Consider the following 14,291-nt stretch of genomic DNA (forward strand, 5'->3'; position numbering starts at 1 on the left):
ACCAGTTGGGTTAGACCAGGTAAAGAAAAGACAGACTATTGATGGTTGGCTAAAATTAGTAGAGGCCGAATCAAGTGGATTTGGCCTCTACTAATTTTAGTAGAGGATCAATTCGATCCGAGTCTGGACTGACTAGACCCGGATGGAATTGATCCAACCAAACTGACCAGACACATGTTCATCTAGGGCACTGACAGTTGGCAAGTGTCCCTCGGGCTGTATCCTCCCACCACAATGTCCGTTACCTAACCGGCACCAGAGATTCAATTGCTATTGAATGTTTGAGGCATTAACCAAATAGCACTAACATTAACTGTATAGCTTAATCAAAATTCAATAGATTTTAAGCTCTTATGATCAAACTGTTGTGACATGTGATTACCATCCAAGCCTGTGCAAGCATGCCCTCTAATAAACCTGTTACAGCCCTTTTATATGAAGAAACACTTGTATTGACGTATGGCTTCTTGGACCTACTGTAACTCAGATGTTGTATGTCTTCCAGTTGGCCAGCTACATTATAGCAGTGAATTTGCCTCTGCCTCTGTACAACACAGGCACCATAGCTCTAAAACATACAACACCATGTGACCTCCTGCTGACAAGTGGTCACCTAAAAAGAAATGGCTAGTGTATTGTATTGGCTATAGGGATCTATAGAGGTTAATGAACTTGGCCCACTGGCCTAGGGTTCTAATCCGACGTGCAAGCTAGACCTTTTCCAGCAATCTATCTTGTTAGTCTGAGCTGTTGTAGCTTACAGTAATCTAATCCTAGCCACCCGCCACCTCAGATTTTCAAGCACTGACATGCTTACTCACACTGCAGAGCAAAAGATACTACATACACTCTCATGTACAAATATCCACCTACAGCAAGAATAACACTCCCCTATTTGCTGATAGTGCCCTAAATCAGCCCTCTTTATCCCACCGTTGCTGAGGCGCGCTCCTCCTTCAGACAAGAATGTAACCATGGAAGCCAGTTCATCTCATATATCTCAGATCTCTCATACTCATGCAGTGTGTGCCAGAATAGATGTTTTAGGGCTCACATGCTTTGGCATTTATGACTCCAGCGTCCTACCTCTTGCCTCTACCTTATGTGCCTCGTGAGCCATATACTGTTCATTTCCCCTGGTGTTTTATGAGGCTACTTAACCTGCAGCTTGACCTTCTGCTCTACCAGATGTCTGATCCAAAAAAATCTCAGAGTGCACAACATGGTCTTAGGTGTTTCTCTGTTTACCAGGCTATAGTACTGCAGGACCTCCCCTGGAGGCACCATGTAACAGCAGTGTTACATGACCAAAGAGACTATGCAGGTGTGGATAAAATAACAGGAAAATCCAAAATATAATGTAATTGATTGTAATTGCACTGCATTAAATAATAATTGTTGAAACTGTATCAAAGGGATGTTCCTGTATTGTAAGGGTTTCCTGATGTGCAAGGTGATCCTGGTAGTTTGTCCGCCATCTCTACCCTGAATAAGAATGAAATCAATCAGTATATTGCAGTCTGATCCAACAATACCACAAACTACAGCTTCAAATATTGCCATAGAGTTGAATCAACATCTCTCTGACACAATCTCAACAAATACTAAATATCATTATATGTTTGGATTATATCTTTAGTGCTGTTGTTACTTTCAGAATAAGAAAAACTTGACAAAACAAGGGAATGGAAATTTGTCTTTGACGTGGTTCACACGGTAGTGAAAATATACACATTAGTTAAATACAGTGTGGTTGAACAGGAAGTGGCTAAGTGCAAATTTGTGCATGTGCATATGAGTACTAAGCCCCTCACTGGTTGTTTAGAAATTTAATGGCAGTTATCTACCCACTCTGCTATACACAGTAAGAGCCAAGTGCATATAGAGCGGCCATGTGTACAGTCAATGTATTTGTTAGGGTAACTGTGTCCTAAAAGTGAAATGATTCAACTAACTAACTCATTAACAGCTTTTTGGCATCTACATATGCATATCCATGAATTAATCGGTTTTGAGAATGGTTATTATTGTTCTTTCTTGATGTTACTGTGTGCTTAAAATCTAGAGCATCTACTTGGTTATGTTGCAGAAACAGAGAGCACTCTGGCTGATTTAGAGGAAGAAAGACCAGACCAGTCATAATGGGGCTTTGTCATGGGCTCACTTTCTATTTACTTGTCTCTATGCTGCTTCATAATTTCCCCTTTTCTTTTGTGGCGGCTATGTCACATTTTGTTTTGTCAGATCCCTGTTGATTTCTGTTGTACTAAAGTTGGATTGATGTACTGTGGCATACAAATCCAGGTTTTTACCATCATTTTCAAGAGTTTATTGAGTACATTTCACTTCTATTTATTGCACAGGTCAGTGTGAGTGGGGGGCTCTTAACTGCAGAAATTGTTTTGAATTGGGTGTGTTTAGCAGTCCTGGCAATGGAAAGAGGGCCGTGGCTTATTAATGACACACTTGTATCGCTCTTATCTGGAGATGTTTTTGTTGTTGTTGCGCCTCTGTTTGTGTGAATATTGGTGTGTATGTGCATTTATGTGACTGGATATGCATTGGGGAGTAGGTTTGCGTGAGTCTGTCTAGACACAATTTCACTCATTGAACTCTTTGCGACCTTTTTGCTGACCCTAAGGCTGTCTGATACCACACTCTGAGGGAGACACAATAGACGCTGAGGAGGCAGCAGACAGGGACACACAGGCAGCACTCTGTCTCACACCGCGACAGACAGTGATGCAGAGTGATGCCCTGACTGTGGAGAGAGAGGAAGAGGACAGGGGCACCCAAACAGAGGCTGTACTCCCTGTTAAAATAAAGTACACCAGAAAGAAGACACATGTAGTTTGACACGCAGCACTGAAACCTAAGCATGGTCAGATACACCTGCACATGGTTAGGTACAAACATATAATTTCCTAAGAAAAGAATCCATACATCATATTATAATAGGACATTATCTGCCAATAGTAATGTGAAGGCAGGCTTTGGCTGGCCAATATATTCTTAGCCATAATAGTGCATTGAGGAGCAGCCTTTTTGTTGACGCTACTTCTCTGTTGGGGGAAGGATGGTGGCGGAGAGAGTGCCTCCACCACTACTTCCAGAAAAGGACACTGAGCTGGTACAGACACAGAGAGCAAAAGATCTCTGAAAAGATGAAACACAGACACAGGGAGGAAGAGAAACAGAGGCACTAAAAGAAGAGCACAGGGTAGAAAGAAACATCTAATAAATATAGATACATGCAGTGACAGTGAAACTGCATTACATGAAAATCTGTTTATTCGCTTCCAAACATCTGCAGTACACTGCCTCCCTTTGGGGAGCTTTGTGTAAAGCAAAAAGCTCAACATCAATGGAATCGATCAATGGAAAGCCAGTGTTATGACGACTTCTATTTATAGTGAGGTCTGTTTGTGACACGTCTATAGCTGCCATCCAACTCCCTTGCAGATGTTCAGTCAGACCCACTGTTTTATTTTTTCTTTCCTTATATTTTTCTTTCATATAAATGGTGGAGGGTTACCTGTTATTGAGTACAAACCCATGGCAATTCATTCTTTGAGTTTTCTTTTAAAACTTTTCAGTACCAACAGATAACGACCTGGAATAGCAGGTCACAAGGTCAACAGAGGTCAAAACACCACAGACCTGAAAAGCTTTGTTCCTTGTACACATGGAAATAGCAGACATAAACAGTTGCTTGTGACAAGTCTAAAAATATGCACTGACTTAGTGGCGCCAGTGAGGATTTTCTCCCCTGTAAAATCCATTGATTATCAGCATTGTGTTTGATTTTTTAATAACGTATCACCATCACATCACTTGCATATTCATAAATGCTGTTCTCTATTGACTTTGTATTCAGGTAATTTAAAGATATGAGTATTTTTTTGTGTGAGCATATCATAAGTTATTGATGAGAGCACCATGGGAATAAGAACATCGGGAGAAACTGAAAAATACACCAGAAATACAAGACATAATAGTGCATTTTTAAAAAAAAAAACTAAAAAAAGACAGAACACCTTCCCTGCATATCATTCATGAGTCTTAGGTCTTATAAATAACCAATGCACCAGTGTTTAACAGAGGGATTATTCAATGGCTGTCTCTGTTCCTGTGGGATGCTGCTCGTGCTAGGGAATTGGATTTCTGCCGTGTCCGGCGGTGTTCTGTCCGCCATACTGGGGATGTGTGTCAGATGCAGTAGAAATGTGTTTTATAAAGCTAAGGCTTGGGTGTTGTCTCAGCACTGCTGCAACTTTATGTTGCTAGTACCATCTAGTGGCAGCCGGTGTTCATGCACAGTCATGTACAGTGATGTTTTGGTGCTCTGAACAGACTCACCTGGGAGAACTGTTGTATGACTTAAAGCAAATGTTGACATCCATGCCATCTAACTTGGTATGTACCTTTCACCTCAGGACCGCAAGCTGACCAAGGCGGAGCAGCAACGCTTCAAGGAGGAGGCTGAGATGCTGAAGGGGCTTCAGCACCCCAACATCGTCCGCTTCTATGATTCCTGGGAGTCTGTGCTCCGTGGCAAGAAGTGCATTGTACTGGTCACTGAACTCATGACTTCAGGAACACTCAAAACGTTAGCACAACCTCCTAATTTCTATTATTCTTCACTCAGTGACAGATCACTATTATTGTACCGTTTAATTTTATTGTTATGTCATTTGTTTTAAGAAGAATCTTTTAGCCTAGGTTTCTGAATGACATAATATTCTCTAATCCCAGTATACTCTGTTGTATTTCTTTGCCATGTCATGGCACCCAGTAAATGTCACCCACAGGTGGCAGATCTGTACTGCAAATAGTTACACGGTAATGAAGCTTTTAAAATAACTAAAAAACACCTGCCTTCATTGTTAGCAAACAGCAAGACATGCCTTCATTGTTCACTAAATACTTAGTAGTAGTGCTTCTCAATTTTCTCCCAAATAAACAACAAAAAGAAAACCTGCCTCAAAGCTTCGGTAAGGAGAACTGGTGGTAGACTTTGTTTCAATTTTAGTAAATTATACTAAACATACTTTTTGAAAAAACCTGGATAAATAGAGATTATGATCACAGCAAGACACTGATCACTTATTTTGATGGGAAAGGAAATTAATCTCAATTCATTATGTGCAGTATCATGTTATCTAAGTGAAGAGCCATGACCAATTATCATGATGCATTGAAAGGTATTGAGAATTTTGCTTTGTCTCATGGTGATCATCTAGCTGTCCATCAGTGGTTGATTACAGTATTCTCTTTGATTTTGACTGCATTTTCTCTCTTTGCACAGTTACCTTAAGCGCTTTAAGGTGATGAAACCCAAGGTCCTGAGGAGTTGGTGTAGGCAAATTCTGAAGGGCCTTCACTTCCTTCACACCAGGACTCCTCCAATTGTCCACCGGGACCTCAAGTGTGATAACATCTTCATAACAGGCCCCACAGGATCAGTCAAGATAGGCGACCTCGGACTTGCCACTCTGATGAGGACCTCCTTTGCCAAGAGTGTCATAGGTAGGCTACATAAGTAGACCAACTACTTTGGAGAACAGTACCGGGCATGTAGCAGCTCCATCAGCAAACTGATTTAAGGGCCAATAAATATACTTTTCTGTGCATTCAGCACTGTTCAGATTTTTACAGAGGACCTCAGCTGCCCAGGAGTATAGATTATTATTGACAAAGTCACTCTAAAATTAATGTGGGTAGCACTTAATGTAAACAGAGACCACTGATGAGATCTTGGCTGTGTGAGCCAACTTAAGCAATGCACTGTGAGTACCCTTTAGCTCAATAAAGTTTAACTGAGGAGGCAAGAGCAGTTGCCAGAAAGATTCATATGAGAGTTTCAATTGAATTTCAATTGTTCCATTCACTTCGGGGCATTTCTGCTCTGTGTGGACAGTGTCATGTGACAGTAAATCTAGATTGTAAACATTGATGGTGGGGATGTAGTATGCAGCTGTTCTGCTTGTTATTGACTGTGAACCACCGTCTGGTCTTAACAGGAACACCGGAGTTCATGGCTCCAGAGATGTATGAGGAGCACTACGATGAGTCTGTGGATGTTTACGCCTTTGGGATGTGCATGCTGGAGATGGCTACTTCAGAATACCCCTACTCTGAGTGTCAAAATGCAGCTCAGATCTATCGCAAAGTCACAAGTGTGAGTGTCTTTGACTGCGTTACTCTCATTTAAACTCAGCACATATCTGGAGGTGGCGTGTGTAGACTTAATTCTTTTGTATATCTTTAGTTTATTTAAATGTGATCTCAACTATCTGGGTCCATGGTGAAACGGAAAGTACATTTATTTTCTTGTAGGGTATAAAGCCAGCCAGCTTTGATAAAGTGAATGACCCAGAGATAAAAGAGATCATCGAAGGCTGCATTCGTCAGAACAAGAGCCAGAGGTAAGTCGTTTTTTCTTTCAGAACATGACATGCTGCACTGTCTCATGCACAATTCCTGATGAGGGAATCATTAAGCATTCTGGTACCTCTTTCACCATCCACTGCTCCTGTTGTTGTCCTTCCCTTGGCAGACTCTCCATCAGAGACCTCCTGAACCACGCATTCTTTGGGGAAGACACCGGGGTCCGAGTAGAGCTGGCAGAGGAGGACACAGGCATCCAGGACTGTCTGGCTCTCCGGATTTGGGTTGAAGAGCCTAAGAAGCTGAAGGGGAAGCACAAAGACAATGAGGCCATTGAGTTCAGCTATGACCTGGAGAATGATAGCGCTGAGGAGGTGGCTCTAGAGATGGTGAGACACAAGGACAAGTCATGCCTGATGAATAGATGGGGGTTCATGGGTGTCACGTATAGTATAGGATAGACTAAGAAAAGATTTTGATGCTTTAAGGCTTGAAGGAAGGTCAGGTGAGGGAAATCTTTCAGCTCATTTATCAGCCATTTCGAGGTAGCTCTATCTGACCTAAATTCCCTCAGCCTAATTCTAGCCATCAATTAATTGAATCCCCCTCCCTTACCACAGGTAAAGTCAGGTTTCTTCCATGAGAGTGATGCCAAGGTGGTGGGAAAATCCATCCGGGACCGAGTAAATCTGATCAAAAAGTCACGAGAGCGTCGACAGCAGCAACTCCTCCAACAGCAACAGGGCTTTGAGGAAAGGAGAGACTCCTCTCTCACTTCCTACACCTTTTCTCATCCATCATGCACGTCCTCAATGGGGCCGGGGGCAGCTGGACAGACAGGAGGAGGAGGAGGAGGAGGAGGAGGAGGAGGAGGAGGGCAGGAGTCTGAGGAGCTGCCTGAAGTGGACCAGCATGTCAGACAGCAGCATATTTTCAGTGGGACAACCCTTACTCTGCCAGGTAGCGTATGCAGCTTCATGTTTCATAAGCCAGGAGATCATTAGAAAGGTGCTCTGTGAATTGATAGGACATGATTATGAAACAAATTACATGGTGGAAGTTCAAATTAAGAAATACTATAAAATATGTTTGCATTTTTACATTCTGTCTTCTTGTTTAAATTGTGTTTCACTCAGAGGGTGAGAGCATTGGGTCTGCCAGCTGTGAATCTTATGCAAGTGGACAGAGCCAGGCATACTCTCAGCAAGGGGAGTCATACACCCACTCCCAGACGACTCTCCCCCCTACAGCATCTGTACGTCTATATGTTCTTTTCACCTCCTTCATAGATCATACTGAACTGATGAATTCATTATTGTTTGAAATCATTGTATTGATAAATCACATGTTCTTGCACTGCAGGGCACTGGTGCATTGGCTCATCCTCAAATGCTCCCCACTGGTGAGAGTGGAAGCATTCCAAATGTGCCTCTTGGTCAGAGTGTCAGTATGTCCAGCATGTCCATTGGCCAAAGTGGAGGCGGACCTGTCGGTCAGACATTTCTTCAGCCCAGTTCGGTGCAGGTTCCGCAGGTATCACCAAGTGTACCTCAACAATATTTTCAGGTGAAAAGGGTGATAAAACTAACATGTATTAAAAATGAAGGCCGTATTTGCATTGGGGCTACATCATTTAACATAATTGTTACTGGGAGTAAAGCTATGATCCACTACATTTTTTGTTCTTTTCCTTCAAATAACTATTTACCCAACTACAAATCATCCTCATAATCATCTGAGATTGACCATCTGACTGTGAGCTGTGCAGGGTTTCCCCCAGGAAATTGCTTAGCAGAGGTTTTGATATGTGACAGATCAATAGCATCTGTCATTAAATAGATAATCTTGCTGCATAAATAGCACTTCTGCTCATTTCACCTTAAGGTTAATGCCTTACTTAAAATATAAAGTGAAGTTTGTTTTTCTAACTTGTTACCTGTCCGTATTCAGGCACATTACTTCTGTTATAAAACCCTGTGGGAAACCCTGTTGTTAAAAATTAAATGTGCTGTTAATTTATGCTCCTTGCCAAAGCTTATTCTCACCTGTTTTTTCTATCATTTTCTTTTCCCTCTTCTTTCAACACCAATCATCATTCTGACATTATCACTGAGTAGTCACAAACATTCCCATCAGATACATTTCAAACTGCCCCTCCCCATGGGTCAATGGCCTCCTCACAGTCATACATACCCCCTGTTTCCCCACAAGCACCCATTAATGTTCTCTCTACATCCATGTCAGTGAGTGATCCTGCTGGTCTAGCGGGGACCATTGTGCCCCTCGCTCAGCAGACCCAACCCCCTGCCACTCCCATGCAGCTCACTGACATCATTCCCCAGGCAGCACCCCAGCAAACACAGCCTGTCATGATCCCTCAGCAGACTATTGTCCAACAACAACAGATAGGGATGGATCCCCAGACCTCCACCCTTCAGCAGCAGCCACAACAGCAAATGGAGGCCCAGGCCACTGTGCTCGAACAACAACAACAAGTTAGCGCCACTCAGCCACCAACGGAACAGCAGCAACAGAGCCTTTCAGCTACAGCTGTCCAGAAACATCAACATGAGCCTCAGCAGCAGATCTATGTACAGCAGCCTGTTCCACCTGTCCAGCCAACTCCTCAGCAGCAAGTTTTACCTACACAAACAGGTATGGAGCAGCGAGCTATGTCATTACCACAGGCAGGGGAGCAACCGCCGACGTACAAACAGCAACCAACAGGGGAATCTCATGATCAGGCCACAATACAATCTCAACAATTGCAACAACAGCTTCAGCAACAGCAAACTCTGTTACAGCAGCAGCAGCAACAACAAGCTTTACTGCTTGAGCAACATCAGATGTATGTCCAGCAACAGCTTGATCAGCAGCAACAAAAAGCGTTGCTCCAACAGCAGCAGCAACAGGCCCAACTACAACAGCATCAACTGGAGCAGCAGCAAGCTCTCATACACAAGCAATTGCTGGATCAACAGCAGCAGGCTCTAATTCAGCAGCAACAAGAGCAGCAGCAGCAACCACAAGGTCTTGTACAACAACAACAACAACCACAACAAGCACTTTTACAGCAGCAACTAGAGCAACAGCAGCCTTCTTCACAGCAACGTCCACAGACCCAGTTATATCAACAAATTGGACAACACCAGGCTGGAACACAAAAAGAAGCGGAGAAGCAACAGCAAGGTGGACAACAGCAGCAACAAATGGTATTGCAGCAGCAACCGCAGCAGACTCAACAGCAAAAGGAACAACAATTGCAGCAGCAAGCCTTACTCCGACAAATGGAACAACAGCAGCAACAAGCATTAATTCAACAGCATTTGCAACAGCAGGCTATTTTACAACAGCAGCAGCTACAACAGAAAGCTCAGCTTCAACTACAGCAACAAGAGCAACAACAAATGCAACTCAAGCAGCAGATGGAGCAGCAGCAGCACGCTCTGTTGCAACAACAGTTAGAACAACAGCGTCAGCAACAAGTCCTGCTGCAACAACAACAAGCAGAGAGACTACAGCAACAGGCTCTGATACAGCAACAGATTCAAGAGCAGCAGCAGCAGGCAGCCATGATTCACCTTCAGCAAACTGAAAAACAAGAGGCTGTCCCCATTCCACAAAGTAACAGTGAGCAGCAGATTCAGCAGCAACCAAGTGATATGCAGCACGTGTGTATCCCACAGCTAAACACCGCTCAGTTTACACCTCATACCACTCTCATACAGCAGCAGGTGTTAGAGCAACAACAGCAAGTAGTATTGATCCAGCAGCAGAAAGCATTTGTTGCCCAGCCGCAGCATCATACCTCTGTAATGGAACCTCATATCCCAGTTGGGGCTCCTGCTGGCACTGAGGTGATTCAGCACCAAACTCAAACTATCCCACAGGCCCACGTCCCCATAGCCATTCAGTCTACGCAGATCCCTCTCCAGACATCGGCTGTTGTCCCAGCTCAGGTCTTCACCCAGCAAGGGCAAAATGAGCCTCGTCCTCAGACCCAGGGCCAGGTCCCAGTCCAATTTATAGCCCAGTCCACGGCCCAAGCGGCTCAGGCTATGATTGAGGCTCATGTAACACCTCCAGCAGGAATGATACAGGGACAGACTCAAGTCATCCAGACCCAGCAAATTCCTTTGCAGACTAGTTACCCAGGACCCGTCACTCCCGCTCAGACCCGTGTAACTGCTCAGACGCTAATCCAGACTCAGCCTCTGCCTCTGCATCCAACAATTGCTCAGTCCCAGCAACATGGCCAGGGCCCACCTGTTGACATTCAGATGATGGGCCAACAAAGCCAAACTGCTGTCCAGCCTCCAGCTGCAATTGCCTCGATTCCCAGTCAAATCCAACACGAGTCTTGTGTTCAGCAAAATGCTCAAATGCCTGGTCTTATGCAGCCTCAGCTACAGCAGCAAACTCAGCCACCTAGCCAGGTGCATGCTCAGGCTGCGGCTGGCCTTTTGACCTCTCAGTATGTTGCTCAGATTACCCACCAAGCTATGCCATCTGTACAACCGGATATAACTCATATTACACAACAGCAGCAGCAACAGCAGTCAGTACTGCAGTATCAGCAGATGATTCTGTCTCCTGGGTCAGCTGGTGTTGGAACTAAATCAGATAGTCTCAGTTCTGTAGTTGACCCTGCAAACTTTGTTGCCCCTCCTCATCCTGTGCAGCAAGTTGGACAAGCCTATGTCCCAGGCCAAGTTGTTCAGGCCCAGCAGCAGCCCCAAGGAGGCACTACAGACCCTTCGGTCATTCAGCCCATCTCCCAGCCTGCTATGTCTCAGTCTGCTGAGCAATACCAGCATCAGCTGCGGAAGCTTTCTCAAGTGCATCAACCGCTCGCTCCTCCTCCTCCACAAGCTCAGTTACTGGCACAGCCCATGGCAACTCCCATCCAGCAACCACTTCCTGTACAGCAGGCTTTGATACCCCTTGATGAGAGTCAGCTGACCCCACAGTGTCCACCTGCTTCACATCTGGTCACCCATCCCTCTCAACAGATAGTCTCAAGTAATGTGGCTGAGCCTCAGTCCCAGAACAGGACCCTTCCCCTCTATAGCCATCTAGTGGCAGGCACCGCTCCCTCTCCACAGCACCAGCCCAAGCAGATGCTGCCAGCTCACACACACACACAAACCAGCATCCAGGCCCAAACACACTCCCAAACACAGACACACATTCAGACACAGGCTCATTCTCACACTCAGACACACACTGAGACACCTATTTCTGAACAGCCAGTTCTGCCCAATGCTGTCTTTCCTGCGCAACAAACTCCCCTCAGCCCCTCTCATAAACCATGTCCCCCAACAACTCTACCATCTCTCCCACCCCTCCATCCTGCTGCTGCCCCTGCTCCAGAGCTGCCTACATCACCACCAGCAGCCCAGGTTACCTTACAAGGGCAGGCTGACTTTATCCCCACCTCCCCTCCGCCTGTAACTGCTCTACAATCGCTTGATTCTAATGCCCCCAAACTGCCCCAAGCCTCGCTGCAAGACTGTGACCTTTCCCTGCTGGGTATTGCTCAGGTACAGGAAGAATGGAAGTTTGCTTTATTAATTAAGAAATAATTTTACTTTGCTTACATTCTGGCAGAATGAATAAGAATACTGCTATCTAATTATTTGAAAGATCTTTGATTGTCTTTTGGATTTAAATGAACAATTTTTGATCTTTTAAAAATTAGTATATTCATAGAACAGTATACTTATTATTAAATGTAATATTATCCATGATTAAATTATAGCTTTATTTGTATCATATGTCACTAATGTTTTTTGTATGTGTTTTTTCTTTGTACCTTTGTACTCTTTTATGTGTGTATTCATGTTGCTCTACAGGATGGTCCATACCTGTCAAGTACAGAACATCATTCTTCTTCAGGGTATGCCTGATATATGTCCATTACTTTCTGATCTTAGGTCCATTAACGTTAATAGCTGGTGCTTTCAAGTCGTGTAGTATGTCCATCAGTCAAGACAAAAACTAGACGAGCCTTGATAGTGGAAAATTTTATAAACCTTAAGCAGCTTCACAAGTGTAGATAGAACAAATGTAGATGTTATGTGTAATTAGAGTTCTGAAAGATAAACACTTCATATTGCCCGTACCTACATAGTGGTTAACAGCCTCTTCAAATGTATAACACATTTAGATTTATGTTTGTTTTCTTACAAAATACTCAAATGTACAGTATGTTGTATATATAATAATATACTATTATTATTATAAATATTAATAATAAATATATGCATTACTTATACATGTTTGGCTTCTAGGCCCTGTTCACACCTGGCATTAAAATGCATCTCTGCATGATAATAGTAATAATAGTCCTGAGTGACAACTTGGGATCAGATCTCACTTCCCCGCTCTAAATGCAAATAAACACGTACATCATTCCCATTTGCAAAGACCAAATGTGTTTTTGTTTTTAGTCAGTCCAACTATGACAGACGTTGTCAATGTGTTTGAGAGAGAGAGAGTTGGGACTAATCAGACTGTGGCAGAGGACATCAGTAGAGTAGGCGGTGCTTTGATGCGGCCCAGGTTGCATTTGCGTCCATACTGCTAAAAGAATGTGGCCACATGTGGCCGAGACCACCTCTGAATCTGGTCTTTTTGAATCGATCTTAAATGCATCCAGACCTGTACTTAGAGCTGTCCACTTGAGATCGGATTACATGTGACGCATGTTATTGCCAGGTCTGAACAGGGGCTAAGTGTAATGTTCTTATTTTGAGTGATTAAATTGACAGTATGCAGTATCTTGCTCTGGGACCTGTCATTTACATGATGATATGTATCTGCCCTACTACCTTACCACCCACAGGTCTGTTCCACCTAATGGAGAAGAAACTCTTCAGCTTTTGGCCAATGGGAAATTAGAAAAATTAAAAACTCAAAGAAGAACTTCCTGTCAGAGACCTGAAAAAGTTTCACATCAGTTTCAACTGAGCATGCTCCAGGTGAAAACAGCAAAGATAGCCAAATATATTGCTGTATTCATATACCCAGTAGGACAATGTTAATTTGTTATGTCCTCCATAGGTGTCCGGCAGCGGGGACAATATGGTGGAATGCCAGCTGGAGACTCATAGCAACAAGATGGTGACATTTAAATTTGACATTGAAGGGGATGCACCTGAGGACATAGCAGATTACATGGTGAACTGCTCATGTACTGCCAAAGTCTACGTTGGTTGCTGAGAAGTATCACTCCATGTCTTAACAATTGTGATTTGGTTGCGTTTTGTTTGTAGGTGGAGGAGGACTTTGTCCTTGATGTGGAGAAGGAGAAATTTGTTGAGGAGCTTAGAGCAATAGTTAAGAAAGCCCATGAAATTCTTCAAACACATTCAGAGGTGTGTTGATTTCCATATTTCTATCACCTTCTCTCCTCTATAATTTTTTTGTTTTGATTGAACAATAATAATAATAGTTTGTTTGATTGATGAATTAAAATTGTTATTTCTTTTGCAGACTGGATCAACTGACCAGCTACATGTGAGCACTCCCACTAGCTCAACAGGTGAGGTTTGAGTTTTTTTATATTTTATTTTGCACTAAAAAGTGACAGTATGAGGAAATGCATACATACTTGTTATAACTAGAGAACATCTTTGTGATTTCTCAGCGGACTCAGTGCCCCATTCCTCCCCAGTGGGACGTTGGCGCTTTTTTATCAACCAGACCATCCGCCATAGAGACTCTCTTTCCAACCAGGGAGCGGGCACACCACCACCAACTACAGAAGCAAGGATACCCCAGTCTCCTAAAAGAGAGAAAGGTGAGCCCTTTCCCCGTATCAGTTTTAATGCTATGGCTTATTAACATGACTGGGTTGGCAGCATAACAGAAACTAACCGTATGTTCCTCTCTGTGGC

At 43.6% G+C, this 14,291-nt stretch overlaps 1 protein-coding gene across 7 annotated transcripts in view; it reads left to right on the forward strand.

The window, feature by feature from the left end:
• Positions 1 to 14,291, forward strand: part of si:dkey-151g10.3 (serine/threonine-protein kinase WNK3) — a 37,949-nt gene that overhangs the window by 13,879 nt on the left and 9,779 nt on the right. For 5 of the 7 annotated variants that reach the window (XM_056384434.1, XM_056384435.1, XM_056384433.1 and 2 more), the window contains exons 3-17: positions 4,437 to 4,609; positions 5,309 to 5,529; positions 6,024 to 6,181; positions 6,340 to 6,428; positions 6,560 to 6,779; positions 7,011 to 7,350; positions 7,527 to 7,645; positions 7,753 to 7,956; positions 8,508 to 11,933; positions 12,246 to 12,289; positions 13,238 to 13,373; positions 13,456 to 13,572; positions 13,668 to 13,769; positions 13,888 to 13,936; positions 14,042 to 14,194. In XM_056384434.1, coding sequence (XP_056240409.1) covers positions 4,437 to 4,609; positions 5,309 to 5,529; positions 6,024 to 6,181; positions 6,340 to 6,428; positions 6,560 to 6,779; positions 7,011 to 7,350; positions 7,527 to 7,645; positions 7,753 to 7,956; positions 8,508 to 11,933; positions 12,246 to 12,289; positions 13,238 to 13,373; positions 13,456 to 13,572; positions 13,668 to 13,769; positions 13,888 to 13,936; positions 14,042 to 14,194 — 5,551 coding nt within the window. The remainder of the gene's footprint in view (positions 1 to 4,436; positions 4,610 to 5,308; positions 5,530 to 6,023; positions 6,182 to 6,339; positions 6,429 to 6,559; positions 6,780 to 7,010; positions 7,351 to 7,526; positions 7,646 to 7,752; positions 7,957 to 8,507; positions 11,934 to 12,245; positions 12,290 to 13,237; positions 13,374 to 13,455; positions 13,573 to 13,667; positions 13,770 to 13,887; positions 13,937 to 14,041; positions 14,195 to 14,291) is intronic. The other 2 variants (XM_056384431.1, XM_056384436.1) reach the window with 2 other exon arrangements.

The sequence above is a fragment of the Seriola aureovittata genome, chromosome 9 (assembly GCF_021018895.1).
Source record: "Seriola aureovittata isolate HTS-2021-v1 ecotype China chromosome 9, ASM2101889v1, whole genome shotgun sequence".
NCBI classification, from domain to species: domain Eukaryota; kingdom Metazoa; phylum Chordata; class Actinopteri; order Carangiformes; family Carangidae; genus Seriola; species Seriola aureovittata.